Genomic DNA, 24,451 nt, shown 5'->3' with positions numbered 1-24,451 from the left:
CACAGGGCCCTCCATGGGGTCCAATCATACACCTCGGCTGAGGGGCAGATTGCACAGAGACATTTGTGAAATGGAGTTCATATGCAAATTTGACACATTAACACGTGGTGTGAGCAGGGACAACAACTGCCTCACGCATTGCAAGCACTGCTTCCCTGCCTTTGATGCTTGTAATTATCTCAGGCAGGACCCTCGCCATCGCCCACCCTCCACCCCCTCCTTCAGTCCGACGTACTCGGTTTGTCAGGTTCTATGGCAGGTTTTGCATTTGGACCTCTGCACCTAGAGAGGTGCGTCTGGGCTGGAAATGCGACTGATCCGAACAAGTGGGTCTGTCCCACGAAAGCTCATCTCCCCGTAAATCAGTTCCTTAGTCTTCACAGTGCTACATGAGTGCGACCTTGTTTCCTACAAATGCTGTTAGCCTTTCCCTGCGCATGGGGGAGAGATTTCCTGACCAGCAGGCTAACATCTGGGGTTCACCCATCTCCCCTGCCACGTGGCTGTGCCCTGCTGCACTTAATCGCATCTGGAACTGATGTGGAGGCTCATTGGTCTTTGCGTTAGATCGGACAGGGGGTTACTCCAGCCTGCCCGGGGTGCTGGTTGTGTTCCATTCGGGCTAGTTTCTTCAAAACATTTCCACCCTGCTCCATACTCAGGAGGAAAGGTGCTCCTTAATGCTCGATACACTGTGAGCTGCAGGATTGTAAGCCCTCGCCCCTTGGTAAGCCAAGCACCCGTGCTATTTCCTGCACACGCCAGGCATGCACTGCAAGTGAACAATCCTCCACCGTCCCCACTTGCTTCCCTACCAAACCCAGCACCTTGAGGTAGGTAGCAGCTGCCACAGGGCAATCTGAGACAGACTCTGGACACCCCCTCCCTGAATCGGTGTCTGAATTCAGGTCCCAGGCCTCGACATTGGAAGGCACGATCTGGGCTTCTCCCACCCGAATCAGCATTTTCCTTATGCGAGCTACCGGAGCTCTCCCTGCCCAGTAATTCCCAGGGAGCAAGATAACCTGATGCAAAACATCTGTGTGCTTTGCTTAAGGCCTCTTCACTCTGACAGGGCATTTTCCAGTCCATTACACCGGGAGTGGCTGGCTGATCCCCAGGTTAACCAGCTGGTGCCGGCCTACACCATGGGGGCCAGGGAGCGCCTTAAATTCTCGGGTCTCAGGTAATGCCGATGAGGCCAGTGGAGGTCTGCCCGGAGCGGCTGGATCTTCTGATCTGCGTGGAGCCTGCGTGACGTGATGTGGAGGAACTGGCACGGTGTTGTGTCTCTCCCTGTTGTAACCCAGCTCTTACCACACCCCAGGCACTAGCTACCTGTGTCACCTGTGACGTGGCCTCTGCTAGTCCCTGCCCGCTCACCGGATCTAAAGAAACTCCAGCTGCTCCAGCAGGGTGGGCACCTCTAGAGGAGAGGGCATCTCCTCCTCCTTTGCACTGCTCCCCTCTGCCTTCGCATCACGAGCGACCTCCTCTCAGATGACACCTGACTCCACCTCCTGCAGTGTCACCCGAGGACACCCTTAACCCTTCCTGCAGATCACAGACAGCGCTCGGGCTACTGACTTCCTTCTCCAGCTTTCCCAGTGGCTCCTGAGACTCGATCACCAGCTCCACTCCAAAAGGTATTGTACCCGCCTGCACCAATGCTCTCGTCTTCCCTCTCGCGATTGGACCCACCGGTAGCTCTGTGTCTATCGGCTCCTCCAACAGGAATAGGAATGGACCCTTCGTTCCCTGCACCTTGTCTCCTACCCTTCCCACAGTCTGTGCCTCCTTCTGTACCCCTGTGCTCTCCTTTCTTTCAAGGAGCTGTCTCCAACGGGCACTTCATCACCGTCATGAGAATTAACTTTCTCCAACTCACTGCAAAGGATTTCCAACTCTGATTCTTTTAACAGCCAACCGCAGTCTGATGTACACCTGTCTAGAGATCGTGGGCTGGCAGCTGCTCGCTCTTGCCACTTCCCTCTTCTTTTTCCTCTATGTGCTGCTTGCTCCTCTAGCTTTTAACTTCTGCTTCCTTAGGAGAGGGACTGACCGCTCCTGCGACACTAGACCCAGCACCTCCTCCTGTGTTAGCTTCCCCCATCGTCTTTTCTTTCTCCTCCAGCGTTTGCTGGTCCTTTCTCAGAACTCGAATTTCTCGTTCAATTTCCTCCCACCCACGCTGCAGGACACAAGCAGACGTTCACCGGCTGCTCCTTCCAGCAGGTCAGCCTTCCATTTCTTCTGCTGCGTTGTACATCAAACCCTCACTTCCAAAGCCCCAGGGGCTACAACGTGGGGCTGAATCTCCTTCCTAGTCCGGAATGCCAGTTCTGGCAACGTTTCCTAACGCCGGGCTGTGGGCAACTCCTACAGATTCTACTCTCCCCTTGTGCTACTCATGTTCACACGGAGACTACAACTCCTTTCCAAACTAAACTTCACTAAGGGCGAGTCTATGTAAGGAACTATATGAACACTCCGATCGCCCTTAATGCTAAAACTTTACAAGCTCTAAAATGCTAAACCTTTAGCAAGGGAAGCAGGCGTCCCTTCACTGAAGCAAGCAGGAAATAACGCCCCAAACTGGCTTTTCACACTTATTTCAATGAGTCCCCAAAGCAAAGAGGTGGGGGGTGGGGGGTGAGTTCCTGCTCTCATCTTTCAATAGCTCTTCAAGGGTTGTTCCTCTGTTGGGACCAGCCAAGAGGCAATGTCCCCTAACATGCATAGACTGTAAAGAACCCTCTAACTGCTGTTTATCTTGCAAGATTAAACTACAAACCTGTGACCAGGAAAAGAGGTGAAGAAACCACTAACTTAAACTACAGTTTCAAGCAAAACTGGGACCAATGCCCAGAAGCAGCCACAGGAAATAAAAATGTCCGTGCTCTAAGACTCTCAGCTAATAGAGTGTGAGTCAAACGAGCCTCTGCTCCTGTTCTCTCCTTCTTCTACTTTTGCCTCAGGTGAGGTTCAGGAGGGTGTGAAATGCCTGGAATCTCCAGAAATTCCCAGCACGCACTCCTGGAAACTCCTGACTGGCTTCCCAGTCGGCAGCCTGATTGGAGGCTGGTATATATGATTTATTGGAAGGCTTTGGTCTGTAGGCTCGCCAGTTGAGCTCAGGGCTGAAGGTTGAACTAACAGTAACGAAGAGGTGCTAATATTGACACTAACTTAGTTTACTTAACTGACTGACTTAAATCTGGATTCAACTAAGATGCTGTTAGGAAACGAAAGTTGAAATGACAATGTGTAGAGACGCATCTCAACTCCTAACTCCTCCTGCCCTTCATCTCTCTGTCGCTTTCCTGATGCCCTTCTCTCTTCCTCTGGCTTCTTCTCTTTGCTGCCCTTTTATGCCCTTTCTCTTCCTAACCAAAGCTCTGGGCACTTTTCTCTATGAGAGGAGCCTCAGCCCCCTTCGATGCCCAAATTTAACTGCCTCACCCACAGATTACTGGGGTGTACTTCCTGTGTAGGCTAGACGTATAGAAGAGGTTTGTATATATTGATGACGTGTGCTTGCGTGTTCATGGTGTTAGCTAATTCTCACCTAGGGCCTTCTGGAGTGTGGCATCCTGATTAAGTATAGGTTTTAGGTCTGTAATGATGCATTGCAATGGTTTGAGTTGGGGGCTGTAGGAAATGCCCAGTGGTGCTCTGTTCTTGGCTGTTTTGGGCCTATCTTGGACTAGCTGGTCTCTGGGTATCTGTCTGGCCCTGTTGATTTGGTTTTTTGTTTCTCCTAGTGGGTAATTCAGGTTTATGAATATTTCATTTTTGGTCTCTGTCAGTTGCATCAGAGCAAATGCGACTGTACCTAAGGGCTTGACTGTAAACAATGGATCTAGTAATGTGTTCAGGATGAAAACTAGAAGCATGTAGGTAAGTATAGCGATCAGTGGGTTTCCGTTAGACTGTGATACTGATCAGGCCATCCTTGATTTGTACTGTAGTGTCCAGGAAATGTATCTCTTGCGTGGAGTAATCGAGGCATAAGTTGATGGTGGGTGCAGATTGTTAAAGTCTCCGTGGAATTCTTCCAGAGTCTCTCTGTGCCACGGGTCCAAATCATAAAGACGTCATCAATGCATCTTAAGTAAAGGAGAAGCAATAGGTGACAAGAGCTGAGGAATCGTTGTTCCAGATCAGCCATAAATATCTTAGCAGACTGTGGGGCCATGCAGGTACCCATAGCAGTCCCACTAATCTGGAGGTATAAATGGTCCCCAAATGGGAAATAATTGTGTGTGAGAACAAAGTTACGGAGGTCAGACACCAAACTGGCTGTGGTACCATCAGGGATGGAATTCCTGACTGCTTGTAATTCGTCTTCATGTGGAATATTAGTGTACAGAGCCTCTGCGTCCACGGTGGCAAGGATGGTGTTGTCAGGAACTTTTCTGATGTTTTGTAATTTCCCCAGGAAGTCGGTGGTATCTCGAAGAGAGCTGGGAGCGTTGGTGGCGCAGGGTTTGAGGAGGGAGTCCACATAACTGGACAGGCCGGTGGTAAGGGTGCCAATACCCGAAAGGATAGGGCGCCTGGGGTTCCCAGGTTTGTGGGTTTGGTAAGTAAATAGAATAATCCAGGCTGGGGCTCAGATGGTGTGTCTGAGTGGATAAGGTCCGGAGTAGCAGCAGCTTCCGCAACCGTGCACAGACTGACATCATTCACAAACAATATCAAATGGGTCACAGTCTCAGCTGTGCTGAATGCTGGGCTGTGCAGAGTCTCAGAAATTACCCAGACATTATAACCAACTCAGCTGACAAAGGGGGTGCTGCTGTCATCATGAATAAGTCAGAATATGAATAGGGGGCAGCCAGACAACTCTCCAACACCACATTTTACAGACCTCTCTCCGCTGATCCCACTGTGGAATTCCAAAAGAAATTCCCACAACTACTTAAGGAACTGCCTGCTGCTCCTCGGGACCCGGCAGTCGGTTTCAAGCGGAGTACTGCAAGGTTCCGTTCTGGGCCGCTGCTGTTGAACACCTCTATTAATGACCTGGATGAGGGACTGGGTTGCACCCTCAGCAAGTTTGTGGATGACACAAAACTAGGGGGTGAGGTAGACGTGTTGGAGGGTAGAGAGAGAATCCAGAGCGACCTGGATACATTGGAGGACTGGGCCAAAAGAAATCTGATGCAGTTCAACAAGGAGAAGTGCAGAGTCCTGAACCAGGGGGGAAGAATCCCAAGCGTTGTTAAAGGGTGGGGAACCGACTGGCTCAGCAGCAGTACAGTGGAAAGGGACCAAGGGGTTATGGTGGATGAAAGCTGGATATGAGTAAACAGTGGGCCCTTGTAGCCAAGAAGGCTAACGGCATACGAGGGTGCATTAGGAGGAGCATTTCAAGCAGATCTACAGAAGTGGTTATTCCCCTCTATTCGGCACTGCTGAGGCCACGTCTGGAATATTGTGTCCAGTTTTGGGGCCCCCCCAGTAGAAAAAGGATGTGGATTTGCTGGAGCAGGTTCAGTGAAGGGCAACAAAATTGACTAAGGGGCTGGAGCACAAGACCCATGAGGATAGGCTGAGGGAGTTGGGCTTGTTTAGTTTGCAGAAGACAAGACTTAGGGGTGATTTAATAGCAGCCTTCACCTTCCTGAAGGGGAGCTCTAAAGAGGAGGGTGAGAAACTGTTCTCAGTGGTGTTAGGTGGCAGAACAAGGAGTAATGGTCTGAAGTTGGAGAGGGAGAGGTGTAGGTTGGACATTAGGAAAAACTACTTCCCCAGGCGGGTGGTGAAGCACTGGAATGGGTGGCCTAGAGAGGTGGTGGATTCTCCATCCCTTGAGGTTTTTAAGTCCCGGCTGGACAAGGTCCTGGCTGGGATGACTTATTGGGGGTTGATCCTGCTTGAAGCCGGAGGCTGGACTAGATGATCTCCTGAGGTCCCTTCCAGCCCTGTGATTCTGTGAAAGGGAACACCCCCTCTCCAGCCTTCCTTCTGCCGGGTGCATGTGGCTGCATGGTGAAGGATCCCCAGTCAGTGCCTCTGGTGGGTTAATTCTGGGACACGTTTGGGGCTGGGGTTGGATTTTGGGGCTGAGGCAGAAAAGGTTGGGAGGTGGCAGTAGGTTTGGGGGGGCTAGAGCCTGGGAATGGGGTTGGGGGGGCAGCATGGAAACTATTGCTCCTGCCTCTGTAGGAGCCTGTCCCCGGTTACAGTGTGTTAATGATAATGGTGATGTTGGAGATACCCATGTCCTAGACCTGGAAAGGACCTTGGGAGGTCATTCGGTTCAGTCCCTTTCCCTCTCGGCAGGACCAAGCACCATCCTCACCATCCATTTGCTCCAATCCCTAAATGGTTTCTTCTGGAATTGAACTCACAGCTTCGGGTTCAGCAGGTCAGTGCTCAAGCCACTGAGCTGTCTCCCACCACCCTGCACGAAAACCAGGAGCACCTTCCCTGGCCAGCATGGGGCTTGAACCATGACCTTGGTGTTATTAGCACCATGGGCTAAACAACGGAGCTAGTGGGCCTGCAAAAAACCAAACCAAACCAGGAAGAGGCATGTCTTGCAGAACTGGAAGGGACCTCAGGAGATCGTTGAGTCCAGTCCCCTGCCCAGGCCAAGCACCACTCCTGAGAGGTGCGTTTTTGGAGTCTATTTGCCCAGGCCCCTAAATGGCTCTTCAAGGGTTGGGCGCACAACCATGGGTTTGACAGGGCGATGCTCAAGCCACTGAGCTGTCCCTTCCCCCTGAAAGTTGCAGGCCTTGCTGTGGGCAGGATTTGAACCTGTGCAGGGAAACCCTATTGGATTTCAAGTCCACAGGCAAGTTTTTCTTGTCCTCATCTGCTCTCCATTCCAGGGGGGAAAGTAACTTCAACCTTCTACCTGGTACCAATCACTGCGTGTGCGCTGCTCTGAACCGAGGGGTGACGCAAAGCACGGTTTGACGTTGGTTATTCAGGACTGTCATGTTCACTCACACGGCGGCTCTTGGAGGATTGATTTGTGGCTGACATGGTGAACCGGGGATCTATTCCCTCGAGCCCCAGATGGGGCTCCTACCTGCAGCCCAGCCTGAGTGCGACTGCGAAGGAAGAGGCACAGCCTTTGGGTCAGGCAGGGAGCTGGCTTATAGCCAGGGCCAGGGTAATTCACATCACAAAAGGCTTGTCCTTCAAGTGAACTGAGGGTCAGTAATAACAAGCAGTCCTCTGGCCCCTGAGAGACTAGCAAATGCACCAGGCCACGAGCCTTCCTGGGTAAAACCCACTGCCTCGTCCGGAAGCTGGCCAGGTATGGCAGGCCAAGGAGAGCGAAGCAGGGAGGTCAGAGGCTGAGTGTAAGGGGCTAGTCCACTTCCCACTTAACCTTCAGCTAAAACCAAACCAAACCCACCCGGAACAAGTTCCCCAGGGCCCTGGGGGATGCTCCCTCCCGCGCTGCGGTGAAACGGGCGTTGGACGTTTTCCTGAGGGCTCTGCTCTGGGCAGCCAAGCAGGGGTCTCCAGCCCGCCCGTGTTTCACAGGGGTCAGACCAATGGTTTCTCCTGGCCTTGCCAGCTGTGGACAAATTCACCTTTGAGTTGGCTGGGACTGGGAAATGAGCGGAGCAGTGAATTCACAGGTGGTGCTGTGCTGGGCCTTTAACAGGCTCAGCTGGCCCACAGAAGCTCACTTAATAATTATTTTGCTAGTCTTTAAAGTGCTGCTTGACTGCTTTTTGTTTTGATCGTGTATAGACGAGCACGGCTCCCTCTCTGTTACTAGCCAAACCACAGGTGTGAGAACAGAGTCACTTCAGGAGCAAGCCTTACCCCACCTTCCTCTGCCGCAGTAGCACCACGGCGCCAGGGTCACACAGCCAGACAGACCTGGGGAGGGAGGGTGGGTGGCCCACAACAGGGCCAATACCTTGGTCCGCGGCAGCAGCCTCAGGGCACAGTCTAGTCCTCATGGGCCGGACTCTCCCCCATGCCACCTGTCCCCCTTCACACCGTGCCCAGCAGGAGTACAGTGCTGCCCAGTGTCCCCGTGGGTCCCTCTCCAAGGGCTGGCTGTGGTTCTGTGTCACCCGCACACCTCGGTGTGGGTCACTGGCCATGGAGTGGGACCTAGACCACCTCCCAGAGAAAGAGTGAGTGTCCTCTACAGCCCAGGCCCACAGCCAGCTGGGCTCCAGCTCAAGCTGTAGAGGTGCCGGCACTGAGCTGCAGAGGTCTCAGGTTCTCGACTCTCTGTGCGTAGCTCCATCTGCTGCAGCTTCTCCCCCAGCCAGCCCCTGCTGGGCTGCCCTATGTCTGGCCCATGGCTCCTTTGCCGTCACCCCGGGGCCTATTCCCACCCCTGCTGGGGTATGGCTCTGACCCCCCTCCCTCCCTGACCTGGATGGGCCCTGCCCACACAGTGGGCCCTGCCCTCGGGGTGGGAAGAGAAGATGTGGGCCCTGGGCAGGGTGAAGGAGGGGCCTCAGTGGAGACCGAGTGGGGGATCATCACCCCAAGAAGCAGCTTCATGCGCTGGGTGGCCCTCTGGGGGAAGGGCAGATGTCAGCCTTCTCATGGGGCACTGGCTGCTTCCGCCACCAGCTCCCAGGGGAAAAGGTGCCCAAGCCCAACCCACACCCAGAGGCGCTGCCCCCCCAGGCTGGATGCTCTGGGTTGTGTTCCAGTACTGCAGGGTATGGGCAGGGCCCTGCTGTCCTGGGGCCTGGACGTTTCTCCAGCTGACCCCAAGCAGATGCCCTGTGTCATTCATCCTCCCTGGAAGGTCCCTGTGATTTCTCTCCCTTCCCCTGCCCCGCCCCTCTCCTCACGGCCAGTTGCTGAGCCCTGTCCCAAGGGCTGGAGGCACTTTTTCGATCCCTGCTACAGATACTTCTCCCAATAGAATACCTGGGAGGAGGCTGAGGTGAGAGGCTGGGGGCTGCTGCCGGGCGCAGGGTCATTACTCTGCATTTCTTCCGACTTCCTGACTCTCCCTCACTCCTTTCTGCTGGGGATTAGACTCACCTGGTGCCGCGTCACCTGTCCCTTATCTACCCCTACCACCCGGGCCAGTCGCACACAGCCCAGCACCAGACGCTGAAAGTCCCACTCCCACTCCCAGCACAATGGGGCAGCCGTGGGAAATTGCCGGGCTACCAGTGTCTCGTCTCGCTACGGAGCTTCCGCACCACCTGATCACACTACAAATAACACTAACTCGTCACTGAACGGCCTCAAACAGGTTCAGCCCGTTTGGCGCCATCGTCTCATCAGCGTAGCAAAGTTTACCACCTCGGTGCTCATTGCCTTTCCCAGAGCACTCACGGCTTTGGCGACTAGGGCTGGTGCGGTGCAGGCCCTGGAGGACACCATTTTCTGCTCCCCTTTGGTTCCTGTCTTCTAACCAGCTCCAGATCCAGGGGAGAACCGAGGGCAGCTCCCATTGCTTCAGAGCCTTTGGGGAGGGACCTTGTCAAAGTCTTTCTGAACGCCCAAGGACCTTCCCCACAGGCTTGTTGGCCCCACACAATGTTGTACTAGATTGGTGAGGTACAAGTTTCCTTTGCAAAAAGTACACTGAATTTGTGTTAGTGTCACTCGTACGTGTAACACCCCCGCCGGGCCCCAACCCCTACTCCAGTGTTTCACTCGCAAGGCTCACACTTGTGCCCTTGAGAACAACAAGAAGTCTTGTGGCACCTTATAGACTAACAGATAATTTGGAGCATAAGCTTTCGTGGAGAGAGAGCAGAAGTGAATGGAAGAATTCAAGACAGGGCATGTTAGGGCAAACAAACTTACTATGTTTATCAAGTATAACTATCTATTAATGAAACGTATATGTTCATTTATATTGTATTATACTATACGATATTAACTAGACTTTAACCTGTTATACTATACCCCTATATACAAAAATACATTAATTAAAGAGAGTGGGTAAATGGAAATGGATGTTTAGATTCTCAGGCTACCGCGGCTGGTGCCCGGAGCTCCCGGTGGTTACCAGCCTATCTCCGAAGAGAGTCCGGGTGGGGGCGCTACTCCCCACCCGGTACTGCGATAGCTTGCGAATTTAAACAATAGGGGTAGGATAGGGTAATCAATATCTTACTTATCTATATATTAATTGGCTATACTAATTATCTATCCTAATACTAACAATACTAACATACTTCACATCACCTTGGTATTTACGTTTATGTTACATGGGAAAGTCTGGCCTGGGCCCTTAGGCCCGGCCTGTACACAGTTAAATGAAAGGCGACACGTCCGGTAGTCTTTATCTAGAGTTAGTGGTCAAGTCCAGTAATCATATTTAAGTGAACAGTCAAGTCCGGTGCTTATAATACCTAGTAATGAAGTGGTGGGTGGTCAGATAGGTTAGCTAGAATGGCGGAGGTGGTGTTACCGCAGATGAGATGGTCCAGGTAGGCACTGGCGGGCGATGAGGTGGCCGTAGGAGCGGCGTCGATGAGATGACGTTGGTGGGCCTCCGGTTTCCTCACCGGGTACGCAGTACCCGCGGCAGAAGCCACGGGCCAGTTCGCCACCCGGTGAGTACGCCTGAAGGCCCACTTGCCGCTCCTAGATGCGAGCGCGGTGCTGGGGCTCGGGGAGGTGCTTGAACGACGGCACCGCTTCAGAGCTCAGCTGCCCCTGAGGCGAGCTGCAGCTCCGGTGATTCAGCACAGCTGCAGCCACAGAGACAGGTGCTGCAGTGATTTCAGCTCCAGGCGGTGCCCACTGAAGGGCAGCCGCCTCAGTGATTTCAGCTCTTGCCCGCAGTACCCGAGGGCCCTGAATGCCAGGACCATCCTGACTTATATAGACAGAGTTCATACATGATTCATGAGGTAATTATCATATGAAAGTTCTGAGCACCTGTTCTCAAACAGGTCCTCCGGGCCGGGGAAGCTTCCAGAAACTGCGCACCTGCGCCCAATCAGGAGCCCGGATTTCAAATCCATGATCATGAATTATTTATGAGTTCAGGTTACCGGGGAAACCAACTGACACAGAGTGACCCTTGCAGGGGGCTGCTAAATGGCAGCCTATGTGAAATTAGATTTTGCATGGGCCTGCACTGATGTTTACTGGCCAAAGGCTTGCCTCCCCCGACCCACGGGGGCGATGATGCCCAGGGGATGAAAAAGTCCCTGACACTCGTGTTCGCTATACCAGTGGTTCCAAACTTTTCAGCATCCCATCTCCCTTTTTACCAAAAATTCAATTCATAATGTAAAATAAATACAAAAGCTCGATGTACAAATGCTATTTAAAATTAAAACTAGGCAGAAATAGCTTTTTCGTGGTCCCAAACTTTAATAAAATGTAATTTAACATCAGAAAGAGCAGAAACAAAACGAATTTAGTGTGAAGGATGACGTTGCATTTTCTTCTCAAGGTGGGAAATCCTCGCTTTGAAAGACGAAAGTGCGCAGAGCAAATCGTTTTCGACATCCAGTCGATTTCTTTGTTTTGTTTTTCATGTGAATGAACTTGAGAATCTTTTTCATGGGGCTGTATGTACAAGCATGGAGGAACAACACATAGCTCTTCTTCCCCAGCTTTCAAGTACACGGGGAAATATTTTATCCAAAATGCCTCCAGCCCTGAGGTACCAAAATTCTTTTGCACTTGAATCATATTTTATTTCGGGTGCCTGTTCTTGCAATTCTTCTGGCGATGTATCGACATGAGCATCGAATGGACTGCTTACTAATTTACAAATGTGGTTGTCAGAAAGTTGTTTGGAAAATAGCGGACAGCAGAGCCAGTGGAGCTGAGCTGCCCCACCCTGAGCTGGGCGCCAAATGCTGAAGCCTTAATGTCCCCCCACCCCGACAGCCCCTGGGGCCCCCTTAACTCCTGCTGGACCTTGCTGCTGCTAGGCTGACACCAGCCCAGCCACAGGCTGCGATGGCTGGATCCAGCCCCATGCTGGCTATGGCCTGGGCCCCATGGCCTGGAGGTCAACTATGGATCAGCCAAGCTAACGGCACAGCCCTCACCTTGCAGATGCTTGGTGCAGACCCAGCTGGCCTGCTGCCTGAGTCCTGTGCCAGCCGCCAGAGCCGCCCACCCGCCTGATCCCTGAGCTGCCAGACCTGCCCACCCCAGCCGCCCACCCGCCTGATCCCTGAGCTGCCAGACCTGCCCGCTTGTCCCTACACCAGCCACCACTGCCAGTTTCCTGCTCACCCACCAGCTGCCAGGGATAGACGTCTGCACACCAGCTGACAGAGCTGCCCACCCAAACTGCGGGTCAGCCTCCTGAGCCCCTCAATGCTGGGACCAGCCGCCTGCCTGCCAGCCCAAACCGGAGCCACCTCCCTGGGCTGGGAACTAGCGGTGTGACAGGGATCCTGCCAAGGATGTGGCGAAGGGCCCCGGAGTGCCTGGGGGTCGCTGGGTATCTCGTGCACCAGGCTGGGCGCGAAGAGGAGCGGCTGAACCCTCTGGCACTAAACCCGCTCTCTAGCGAGAGAACTACTGCAGAGGGGCTGCAGCTGCAGCTGACATTCCAACCACGTGCACACAGACCGGCCTCCAGCCCGGGCACACCGGGGCCTCCGCCAGACTCTTCCCTCCAGCCACCTCTGAGCACCCTCCCTCTGAGCTCCAGCATAGGGGGGAGCGGGACAGTGGGAGATGGCAAATGCCCCTTCTGAGAACCACTTTCCGCTGCAGATGGGACCCTGGTGTCTGGAACCAAAGGCCCCTGGGCAAGCCTGGCCTCCCCTCCTCCCACCTGCTGCCCGGGGCCAGGGAGTCCCTGGCGGTGCTGCTGGCAGAGCCCATCTCTGCAGGGCTGGGGCCTGGCTCCCTGCTGGGCGGCCGGTTCTCTCCGTGGGGCACAGCTCTGTGAGGGCTGGAGGCAGAAGGACCCTTTGGACCTAGGGAGAGGGGCTCTGAGCTGAGTCCTCTGGGACAGGATCCCTGGGGGCACTGCCAGCCCAGCCAGGCCCTTGGCAAACAGTCCCAGGGCTGAAGCCCCCCACGAAATGCCCCCGGGGGAGGGAGGTGCCTCAGGCTCCCCTGGCTCATCTCTCTGGTGCGGTTTCTCCCCAGGGGAAGTGAGAAGATGGGACCAGTCGCCTGCTTCAGCCTCTGCCTCCTCGGCTGCCTGGTCTGCAGCCCCTCGCTGGCAGCTGAGAACCTGCCTGGCCCTGTGGAGCCGGCGGCCCCGAGTGCTGCTAGCCAGGGTGAGAACTGGGAAGTAGATTCATTTCCTTTGGGTGCTCCCAGGGCCACGGCCCATCTCCTGCTGCAGGGGGTCACTGCCCTGGAGGGAGGCCCAGCCCCACAGCCCTCCCCAGGCAGCAGGGGAGAGACAGTGGATGAAATACCACTGGGGTCAGCCCTGCCCCGGAGGATGGGAGGGGACCAGCCTGGGCCATGTGCTCTCACCGGGGCAGCTGCAGGCTCCCACACCCCCTCCTGTGGTCCCCTCCCGCTGGGCATCCGTGTCCCCGTGGGTCCCTCTCCAAGGGCTGGTCATGGCTCCGTGTCACCCGCACACCTAGGTGTGTGTCACTGGCCATGGAGTGGGACCTAGACCACCTCCCAGAGAAAGAGTGAGTGTCCTCTACAGCCCAAGCCCACAGCCAGCCGGCCTCTAGCTCAAGCTGTAGAGGTGCCGGCACTGAGCTCTGGAGGTGCCAGGCTCTAGCCTTCCTGTGGGCAGCTCTTACTGTGGTGGCCGCAGCTTCTCCCCCATCCAGCCCCTGCTCCTTGCTGGGCTGCCCTATGTGGGGCCCAAGGCTCCTTTGCCTTCACTATGGGCCTCTCTACCTCCCCTGCTGGGGTATGGCTCTGACCTTCTCCCTCTCTGGCCTGGATGGGCCCTGACCACCCTGTGTGCCCTGCCCTTGGGGTGGGAAGAGAAGATGGAGACTGTGGGCAGGGGGTGAGCACTGGGCAGTGGAGGTGGGCCTGGGTGGAGACTGGCAGGGCCACAGGAGGGAAAGGGTTGTCTCCCCAAGTGGCAGCTTCACCCCCAGGCTGCCCCTCTGGGGCAGGGGTAGCTCTTGCCCCTCACACAGGGCAAACAGTCCTTCCCCCACAGCTGCCGGGGGAAAGGTGCCCAGGCCCCACCCAAGCCCAGAGGCACTGCCCCCCTGCAATCAGGGCTGGATTCCAGGGGTACTGTGGGGTCTGGGCAGGGTCAGCTCCTCCAGCCACCTCAGCCCCAGGCAGACGCCCTGGAAGGTCCCCGAGACAGCCTCTCACTGTGATTTCTCTCCCTTCCCCTGCCCCACCCCTCTCCTCAGGGCCAGGAGCTGAGCACTGTCGCAAGGGCTGGAGGCACTTTTTCGATAGCTGCTACGGATACTTCTCCCATGAGAAAACCTGGGAGGAGGCTGAGGTGAGAGGCTGGGGGCTGCTGCTGGGCGCAGGGTCATTACTCTGCATTTTTTCCGACTTCCTGACTCTCCCTCACTCCTTTCTGCTGGGGATTAGACTCACCTGGTGCCGCGTCACCTGTCCCTTATCTACCCCCACCACCCGGGCCAGTCGCACACAGCCCAGCACCAGATGCTGAAAGTCCCACTCCCACTCACAGCACAATGGGGCAGCCGTGGGAAATTGCCGGGCTACCAGTGTCTCGTCTCGCTGCGGAGCTTCCGCACCACCTGATCGCACTACGAATAACACTAACTCGTCACTGAACGGCCTCAAACAGGTTCAGCCCGTTTGGCGCCATCGTCTCATCAGCGTAGCAAAGTTGACCACCTCGGTGCTCATTGCCTTTCCCAGAGCACTCACGGCTTGGGCGACTAGGGCTGGTGCGGTGCAGGCCCTGGAGGACACCATTTTCTGCTCCCCTTTGGTTCCCGTCTTCTAACCAGCTCCAGATCCAGGGGAGAACCGAGGGCAGCTCCCATTGCTTCAGAGCCTTTGGGGAGGGACCTTGTCAAAGTCTTTGTGAACGCCCAAGGACCTTCCCCACAGGCTTGTTGGCCCCACACAATGTTGTAGTAGATTGGTGAGGTACAAGTTCCCTTTGCAAAAAGTACATTGAGTCTGTGTTAGTGTCACTCGTACGTGTAACATGCCCCTGTGCCCCAACCCCGACTCCAGTGCTTGCACTCGCAAGGCTCACACTTGTGCCCTTGTGTGTCTGTGCTGCGAGGGGTGGGGTCCGTGCAGGTGAAGGGGAAGGGAGGAAGGAGGTTGCTGTCGGTGTTGGGGGGAGGAATTGGCAGTAACACGGGGTCCCATCCCCTGGGCCTTTGCTGCCTGGGGTGAATCAGGGCCCAGGACTGTGCTGGACTCACGCCTGCTGCTCCCGGTGGTGGGAGAAATGGGGGTAAGAATCTTTGGTTCTCTCTGGCCCAGATTGAGTGCCAGCACAGATGGGATGGAGCCCATCTGGCCTCCATTCACAGCGCCGGAGAAGAGAGCATCGTGTCCTCTTATGTCAAGCAGATAAACAAAAGCAAGAAGCCTGTCTGGATCGGACTCTCGGACACTGCACGGGTGAGTGTCGGGCACCTGCTCTGCCTCCTGCAGCTCCTCCCCAGGGCCCCGCGTTCTGGTCACGGCTCAAGGAGGGGCTGGTTGGGAGGTGCACCGGGACCCCGAGAGCAGGAGCTCCGTGGAAGGGGTGACAACGGGCTACACCCACCTGCGTTCTCCCCCACAGGATCAGTCCCCAACACCCTGCGCAGAGCACTCACCGCTGTTATTAACATTCACATGGTTACACTCGTGCCCAGGGACCCAGCGACGGCCGTTGGGCTCAGACTGTCACACCCAGGCTGGGAGTCAGCTCGGCCCACACAGACGAGAGCTCTGGGCGAGGGCTGGGGACGTGGGGCATCCCCACAGGCAGAGTGAGCCGTGCGGGGGCAGCAGTGCCCTGGGACCATGGGCAGTCTGTGTGTTCTTCCTGGGCGCGGCCTCAGTGAGGTGGGGATCCCCCGGCCGGAGCTGCTTCGGCTCCCAGCCCTGTAGGGGTGTCACAATGCGTCCCAAGAACCACCAGACTCGGGCCCTGGGCTGGCAGGAAAGGGAAGGTCACAGGTAGCCCCTAGCTGCAAAGGCTTTGTCAGTTACAGGCCACAGCCAGCCCCAGAGACTCTGGTGTGGGCCTGGGTCAGCAGCATGGAGGCTCTTGCCTCACAGGGACAGGAGCACCTGTCAGCCACCTGCCTGCTGCTCCCACCAGCCATCCCGGCTCTTGGCAAAATGCTGTGATTTCAGCTCTCAGGGGTTTCAGCTCTAGGCCTCATCACAAAGAATCACAGAATCACAGGGCTGGAAGGGACCTCAGGAGATCATTGAGTCCAGCCCCCTGCTTCAAGCAGGATCAACCCCCACTAAGTCATCCCAGCCAGGACCTTGTTCAGCCGGGACTTAAAAACCTCAAGGGATGGAGAATCCACCACCTCTCTAGGCAACACATTCCACTGCTTCACCACCCACCTGGTGAAGTAGTTTTTTCCTAATATCTAACCTACAACTCCCCCTCTTCAACTTCAGACCATTACTCCTTGTTCTGCCATCTGACACCACTGAGAACAGTTTCTCACCCTCCTTTTTAGAGCTCCCCTTCCGGAAGATGGAGGCTGCTATTAAATCACTCCTCCGTCTTCTATTCTGAAAACTAAACAAGCCCAAATCCCTCATCCTATCTGCAGAGGACTTGTGCTCCAGCCCCTCAATCATTTTTGTAGCCTTCTGCTGAACCTGCTCCAGCAAATCCACATCCTTTTTCTACTAGGGGGCCCACAACTGGACACAATATTCCAGATGTGGCCTCACCAATGATAAATAGAGGGGAACAACTACTTCTCTAGATCTGCTCGAAATGCTCCTGCTCATGCACCCTAGTATAACGTTAGCCTTCTTCTCTACAAGGGCCCTCTGTTTACTCATATCCAGCCTTTCATCCACCATAAACCCTAGGTCCCTTTCCGTCGTACTGCTGCTGAGCCAGTCAGTCCCCAGCCTATAACAATGCTTGGGATTCTTCCACCCGGGTGCAAGACTCTACACTTCTCCTTGTTGAACCGCATCAGATTTCTTTTGGCCCAGTCCTCCAATGTATCCAGGTCACTCTGGATTCTCTCTCTACCCTCCAATGTATCTACCTCTCCCCCTAGTTTTGTGTCATCTGCAAACTTCCTGAGGGTGCAGTCCCGTCCCTCATCCAGGTCATGAATAAAGATGTCGAAAAACACCAGTCCCAGAACTGAGCCTTGCGGCACTTCACTTGAAACCATCCGCCATCCAGAAATTGAGCTATTTACTACTACCCATTGGGCCCGACCGTCACGCCACCTTTCTATCCATTTTATAGTCCAAGAATCCAAACCTTATTTCCTTAACTTATGGGCAAGAATGTTGTGGGAGACCGTATCAAAAGCTTTGCTGAAGTCAAGGTATATCACACCCACTGACCTCCCCATGTCCACAGAGACAGTTACTTCATCATAAAAGCTAATCAGATTGGTCAGGCAGGACTTGCCCCTGGTGAATCCGTGTTGGCTACTGTTGATCACTTTCCCCTCTTCCAAGTGCTCCAAAACGGATCCCTTGAGGATCCCCTCCATTATTTTCCCAGGGATTGAGGTAAGCCTGACTGGTCACAGAATCGCAGAATCACAGGGCTGGAAGGGACCTCAGCAGGTCACCTATCCAGCCCGCTGCTTCAAGCAGGATCAACCCCCACTAAGTCATCCCAGCCAGGACCTTGTTCAGCTGGGACTTAAAAACCTCCAGGGATGGAGAATCCACCACCTCTCTAGGCAACACATTCCACTGCTTCACCACCCACCTGGTGAAGTAGTTTTTTCCTAATATCTAACCTACACTTCCCCCTCTTCAACTCCTGACCGTTACTCCTTGTTCTGCCATCTGACACCACTGAGAACAGTTTCTCACCCTCCTCTTTAGAGCTCCCCTTCCGGAAGTTGAAGGCTGCTATTAAATCACCCCTAAGTCTTCTCTTCTGTAAACTAAACAAGTCCAAATCCCTCAGCCTCTCCTCACAGGTCTTGTGCTCCAGCCCCTTAATCCTCTGGCTGGCTGCCTACCAGCTCTCCCTTCCCCTAGCATCTACCTGTGGCCCCCGCCCTCGCCCCCCAATTCCAAGCCAGCTCGGCTCCTCCCTCCTGTTTGTTCAGGGCAGAGGTGTCACCTGCCAGCTGTAGTGCCAGGATCCTCCTTTGGCCCTGGGAGCTCCTCGGCTCGGGTGGCTCATATGTAGCCTGAGTCTCCCTTTGGCACTCCCCCCACTCCATCGCATGCTGCTGCTGCGGGGTGTCCGACCCCCTCCGCCCGGGGGCCCCTCGAGGTTCCGCTCACACCTGGCCCGGGGATGGGGCATGGCACTGTCATGCAGGGTGGCAGGGGGCAGGGGCTGATGGCTGCAGTGCTGTGAGGGCCATGGCCCTGGTGTCCTTGGGGCCATGGCCATGTGAGCGTGTGGGGGGCCCTGGACACATCTCTGTTCCCCCCGCCCCTCAAGCCCCGGGGTGTCCACCAGAGAGGGGTACCTACCTGTGGGTCCGCTCCCATGGTCCGGAGATCCCCGGGGGTCGGAGGCCCTGCTGCTGCTCCGGGATGGCAGGAGGAGGATCTGCAGGCTGGAATCGGTGGAGGAGGAGCCCCCCTCCTCCTCCTCCTCCTCCTCCTCCTGCCGCGATGTCCCGGGGATGGCCTCCGGGGGGGGACCCCGGGGTGCGGAAAAAAAAAATTAAAAACACAATGGAGGGGGGTAACTAGTGGTGTTCCCCAGGGCTCAGTCCTGGGACCGATCCTGTTCAACTTGTTCATCAATGATCTAGAAAATGAGGTAAGCAGTGAGGTGGCAAAGTTTGCAGATGACACCAAGTTGTTCAGGACAGTCAAAAGCAAAAGGGATTGTGAAGAACTACAAAAAGATCTCAGCAAACTGAGTGATTGGGCAGCAAAATGGCAAATGAAATTTAATGTGGGTAAGTGTAAGGTAATGCATGTTGGAAAAAATAACCCAAATCACACGTACTACATGATGGGGTCAAATTTAGGTACGACAGATCAGGAAAGGGATCTTGGAGTTATAGTGGATAGTTCTCTGAAGACATCCACGCAGTGTGCAGCAGCAGTTAGTAAGGCAAATAGGATGTTAGGAATTATTAAAAAAGGGATCGATAATAAGACAAAAGATATCATACTTCCCCTATATAAAACTATGGTACGCCCACATCTTGAGTACTGCGTGCAGATGTGGTCTCCTCACCTCAAAAAAGATATATTGGCATTAAAAAAGGTTCAGAAAAGGGCGACTAAGATGATTAGGGGCTTGGAAAGGGTCCCATATGGGGAGAGGCTAGAGAGACTGGGACTTTTCAGTTTGGAAAAAAGGCGATTGAGGGGCGATATGATAGAGGTATATAAAATCATGAATGGTGTGGAGAAAGTGAATATAGAAAAATTATTTACCTTTTCCCATAATACAAGAACTAGGGGACACCAAATGAAATTGATGGGTAGTAGGTTCAAACTAATAAAAGGAAATTTTTCTTCACACAGCGCACAGTCAACCTGTGGAACTCCTTGCCCGAGGAGGCTGTGAAGGCCAGGACTCTATTAGGGTTTAAAAAAGAGCTTGATAAATTTTTGCAGGTCAGGTCCATAAATGGCTATTAGCCAGGGATAAAGTATGGTGCCCTAGCCTTCATAACAAGGGCAGGAGATGGATGGCAGGAGATAAATCACTTGTCTTCTGTTCTCCTTCTCTGGGGCACCTGGCATTGGCCACCGTCGGCAGATGGGATGCTGGGCTTGATGGACCTTTGGTCTGACCCAGTATGGCCATTCTTATGTTCTTATGTTCTTATATTTTTGTTGCATTTCGCTGAACCAGCTCCAGCACATCCACATTCTTTTTCTACTGGGGGGCCCAAAACTGGACACAATATTCCAGATGTGGCCTCACCGCTGCCAAATAAAGAGGAATAACTACTCTAGATGTGCTTAGTTCATGGAGACTGGAGAACTGGAACACTGGAATAAGAACTGGAACCGGGACTGGAGTTGGAATCTTAGAACCAAGGTGGTCACTGCCAGGGCCATCTTACAGTTTTCCATGTGGAGGGGAAAATTCCTCACTTCTCCCCATAGCTACAGGAGGGTCAGGGTCACCTGATTCAGGTGAGCTGTGCCAGCAAACTGCCATCGGTGGCTGGCTTGGCCTGCACGTCCCAGTCCTTTTACATGGCAGGTGGGGTGGATGTCTGGACATCTGATTTCCATCCCATTCTTTTGCCCAGTTCACCTGACAGTTGGGCTGGTGCGGGTCACAAGTCCCAAATTTCTGAGGTGTGTATTTGACATCTGGGCCTTTTCTTCAGTCCATTCTCTTTGGTGGGAGGTGATCTCACCGCCTGTTGTGAATCTCAGCACTAAAACATTTCTAACACACCTACAGAGCCAATTCCTGTAACTTCACCTACCAACACGGCACTGACATACAAGGAACAGAAACAAATTCAGGGTATAACCAGCTGTCATGAGACACCTCACTTGGCCCAATGAGCCCAAGAATTGGTGCCACTATAGACGATGGTGACAGAAATGGCTTCCGTCTCCAATTCAAAAATTCAGTCATGTCACACAGGGGAGCTGCGTGTCAGCGTCTCTGGGACGTGGGACTTGCACTGGGACAAATCTAATATTTCACCCACACCCCCAGCTGCTGCGGCTGCCTGGGATGTGTCTGAGAGCTCTGGTCTGGGAGCACCTAGGGGTGCTGATGGCCCTGCTGGTCAGGTGTAGGGGCAGAGCAATGGCCCCTCTGGCACCGATGAAGATGGGGCATCTCCGTGGGCAGCACTGCCTGGCAGCCCAGGGACCCCCACCTCAGCTGCTCCTGCCCACCCCAGCGTGCGGGAGGGGCGGGTGTTTGGGAGCAGTGACAGCGCAGACTCCTATACGGGGCTCCCTCCATCCCACGGGCCGGGGCCACTCGCTACACGCGCCCGACTGCGCTCGGCTCCTCACTTCAAATGTCCCCCCAGCAGCACGGCCATTTCCTAGCCAGGCTCTGTGTCCCCAGTCTGGCTGAGCAGCCTCTCCCGGTGCCCTGCCCGCGGCCCTCCGGCTCCAGCCCGGCTCCAGCTGGGTCACCTCGGCTCTCACGGCTCTTCTCTCTCTGCCTGCAGAATCAGTGCTGGGGCTGGACTGATAAATCCCAAGTCACCTACACAGCCTGGGAGCAGGGGCAGCCGGACAGCCCAGAGAAGAAGGAGCACTGTGTGGTGTTAGAAAAACCAGGTGAGCCGGCTGCTCAGCCCCACCTGTGCCTACCGGGGAAGCAGGCAGCGCTCTGAGCCGGGCTTCTGAGAGGCTGACCCAGGCTGGCCCCCGCATGCTCTGGAGCCTTCCCCGCCCTTCCCAGGAGAGCAGGGACAGCCCTGGTCCGACCTGGTGGCCCTGCTGCTTCCCCGCTGCCCTGGGTCAGTTCCCCTCTGCTCCAGTGACAGGCAGGAGACACACGCGTGTGGACAGACACAGGGAGTGCCACGGGGGACTCTGCTGTGCTGCTTGAGGGGGTGGCTCTGAACACCTCTGCCCCCGACCCGACTCCTCTGCACCAGGGTGTTGAGCAGACTGAGCTGTGCAAACACTGAGCCCCACAATGATTTTGGCACCAGAGCTGCATTCACCCCCTGTCGTGGAATTACACAAGTGCTTGTGAACGTGCTTCACAGGCTGGGGGAGTGCAAATGTTTAGCACTAATGACTGTTCCCCAGGGAGCTGGCACTGGGAGGTGGCTATTAGTGTAACCCGCAGCCAGAGGGCAGAACCCGCCAGATGGGGCCCCTGGCGGGTGCCCAGGGTACCAGCAGGAGGGGAATACGTTCTGAACGGCCCAGCCAGGGAGAGCGGCTCACCAGCGTGGGGGAGTCACAAGGGGTGGGTTTACAGACAGGCTCTAAACAGGTATCGGAGGGGTAGCTGTGTTAGTCTGGATCTGTAACAGCAACGAAGGGTCCTGTGGCACCTTATAGACGAACAGAAGAGTTTTGAGCATGAGCTTTCGTGAGCACAGACTCACTTCATCAGATGCTGGTCTTGGAAATCTGCAGGGCCAGGTATAAATAAGCCAGGGCAATGGTGGGGATAACAAGGTTAGCTCAGTCAGCAAGGGTGAGGCTTACTACCAGCAGTTGATCTGGAGGTGTGAACACCAAGGGAGGGGAAGCTGCTTCTGTATTTAGCCAGCCATTCGCAGTCTTTGTTTAAGCCAGAGCTGAGGGCGTCAAATTTGCAGATGAATTGTAGCTCAGAAATTTCTCTTTGGAGTCTGGTCCTGAAATTTCTCTGCTGTAGGATAGCTACTTTTAAGTCTGCTGCTGTGTGGCCTGGGAGATTGAAGTGCTCTCCTACGGGTTTTTGTATATTGCCATTTCTGATATCTGGTTTGTGTGCGTTTATTCTTTTACGTAGAGACTGTCCAGTTTGTCTGATCTATAGTAGTAGCAGAAGGCATCCTTCAGTCTGCATAAACTATGGATCGCGCCCTTTAAAGTTTCAATTGAGGACTTCATTTACAGCGTCTATTGTGACTATGAAGACCCACATGAGAGTGACAGTCCTTGCTGCATCTCTTGCAGATGTAGTGGGTGTCTGGCAAGTCCTTAGTGTGCTTTCTGTGCGCTCGCTTCTCCTCTGCTAGCTGTCTGATCTTCAACTCGCCCTTCTGAAGGCCCTTGTGTAACCCCTGCCTCCATCTGCTGCGGTCGTCTGCTAGTTCTTCCCAGTTGTCCAGCTCGATGTCTACCTCTCTGAGGTCTCTCTTGCAGACATCTTTGTAGTGCAACTGGGGGCGTCCGGGAGGTCTTTTGCCAGAGGCTAGCTCACCATACAGGATGTCTTTTGGAATCCTTCCATCGTTCATCCTGTGGACATGGCCAGGCCAGCGGAGTTGACGCTGCCTGAGGAGGGGGTGCATGGTTGGGATTCCAGCTTGCTCGAGGACGGCGGTGTTGGTCACTCTGTCCATCCATGATATTCCAAGGATGCGCCTGAGGCAGCGCAAGTGGAAGACGTTCGGCCTCTTTTCCTGGCGGGCATACAGGGTCCAAGTCTCGCTGCCATAAAGGAGGGTGCTGAGGATGCTGCCTCTGTAGACTTGCATTTTGGTGTGAGTGTACAGCTTGTTGTTATTCCACACTCTCTTGCTGAGTCTGGACAGAGTTGTGGCCGCTTTTCCGATCCTCCTATTTAGCTCAGTGTCCAATGACAGGGTGCCAGTGATGGTGGGCCCAAGGTAAACGAACTCGTGGACGACCTCTAACGTATAGTTGTCAATGCTGATTGATGGGGATTCAGCAACATCCTGACCGATATAGCAGAGATTATATATATATATATAGGAGAGCACTTCAATCTCCCAGGCCACACAGCAGCAGACTTAAAAGTAGCTATCCTACAGCAAAGAAATTTCAGGACCAAGGCTGCCTGAGTCACCTTAACTCCGCCCTTGTACGTGTGCATTACGATACACTCGTCAGTGACAGGCTCCCTGGGCGTCAGGCCTGGTGCTGGCAGAGGGCCACAGCCAGGGCTGCACTCACGGGACAGGGAGAGAGTCAAACAGCCGCACAAACCCGCAGCCTGGGAACGGGGCACAGAGAAAGGCCTATTTGCCCAGTGGAGCTCCCTGCCGGGTGTGGGGTGCTGCTGAGAGCTGAGCCCTCCAGCCCCGGGGCTGCCCTTCCCCAGGTGCGCTCTGGCCCCACTCAGCAGGAATAGTACTGCAGGGGCAGCCCCAGGGCAGGGGTAGCGCTGCCTGAGGGAGGACTGTGCTGCTCCGCACACAGCAGGCCGGTAACACTGACTCCTGGGGCAGGGACACATCCCCGCTGCAATGGGGCTGAGCCCTGCCTGGCGCGCACCTTCCCACGGCTACAGCCAGGCCCAGGTGGGCAGGGCACAGGGAGGGAGGGAGGGAGGCAGCCGCCCAGGTCCTGAGCAGGTGCCGCAGCCCCGGGGCAGGTCTCTCGCTGTCCTCTGCCCTCTGGCTGGGGTGGGAACAGGAGCCCCATCCTGCCCTCCTCTTCCGTGGGAACCTGCACTGGTGCTGGGAGCTTCTCCCAGGGGTGCAATGGGAGAGGGGCTGTTTTATGGCAGGAATGGACCAGCCTGGCTCACCCAGACTTATTTCTATTTGTCTTTCTAGAATTTAAGAAATGGCACAATTACCCCTGCGGAGACAAATTCCCTTTCCTTTGCAAGCACAGTGCGCAGGGGAGACGGCTCCCCGAGGCTGGGGGCTCCCAGCTCCTGGGCAGTGAGTGAACGGGGCCCCTCCGGCTCCCCTGGGAGACCAGCTCCTGCGACCCTGGCTGCAAAGCCCCTTCTGCAGAGCAATGTTGTGTGATGCTGCGTGACTCCCGCACCGCCCTGCCCCCTTCTCTCCCTGCCGCCCCCACCCCGGCACTGCTGGTCTGAGCCGTCTCAGCGAAGAGACTGATAATA

General features: G+C 54.9%; 1 protein-coding gene across 1 annotated transcript; it reads left to right on the top strand.

The window, feature by feature from the left end:
* The first annotated feature begins 1,558 nt into the window (after positions 1–1,558).
* Positions 1,559–24,451, top strand: LOC142007564 (dromaiocalcin-1-like). The gene is made up of 6 exons (XM_074984249.1): positions 1,559–1,646; positions 13,045–13,178; positions 14,247–14,341; positions 15,316–15,456; positions 21,129–21,240; positions 24,153–24,451. Exons 2-6 carry the CDS (start codon positions 13,058–13,060, stop codon positions 24,269–24,271), a joined length of 588 nt encoding a protein of 195 aa, XP_074840350.1. The 5' UTR covers positions 1,559–1,646; positions 13,045–13,057; the 3' UTR covers positions 24,272–24,451.

This window comes from Carettochelys insculpta, chromosome 1 (assembly GCF_033958435.1).
Source record: "Carettochelys insculpta isolate YL-2023 chromosome 1, ASM3395843v1, whole genome shotgun sequence".
NCBI classification, from domain to species: Eukaryota; Metazoa; Chordata; order Testudines; family Carettochelyidae; genus Carettochelys; species Carettochelys insculpta.
The sequence above is the reverse complement of the archived record's forward strand: the minus strand, read 5'-3'. Positions and strand labels throughout refer to the sequence as shown.

Bases quoted from the DNA above. Each gene is read 5' to 3' on its own strand.
- LOC142007564 (XM_074984249.1), top strand. From the start codon at position 13,058: ATGGGACCAGTCGCCTGCTTCAGCCTCTGCCTCCTCGGCTGCCTGGTC. The intron at 13,179-14,246 runs GTGAGAACTGGG...CCCTCTCCTCAG, and splicing joins CCCGAGTGCTGCTAGCCAGG to GGCCAGGAGCTGAGCACTGT. The intron at 14,342-15,315 runs GTGAGAGGCTGG...TCTCTGGCCCAG, and splicing joins AAACCTGGGAGGAGGCTGAG to ATTGAGTGCCAGCACAGATG.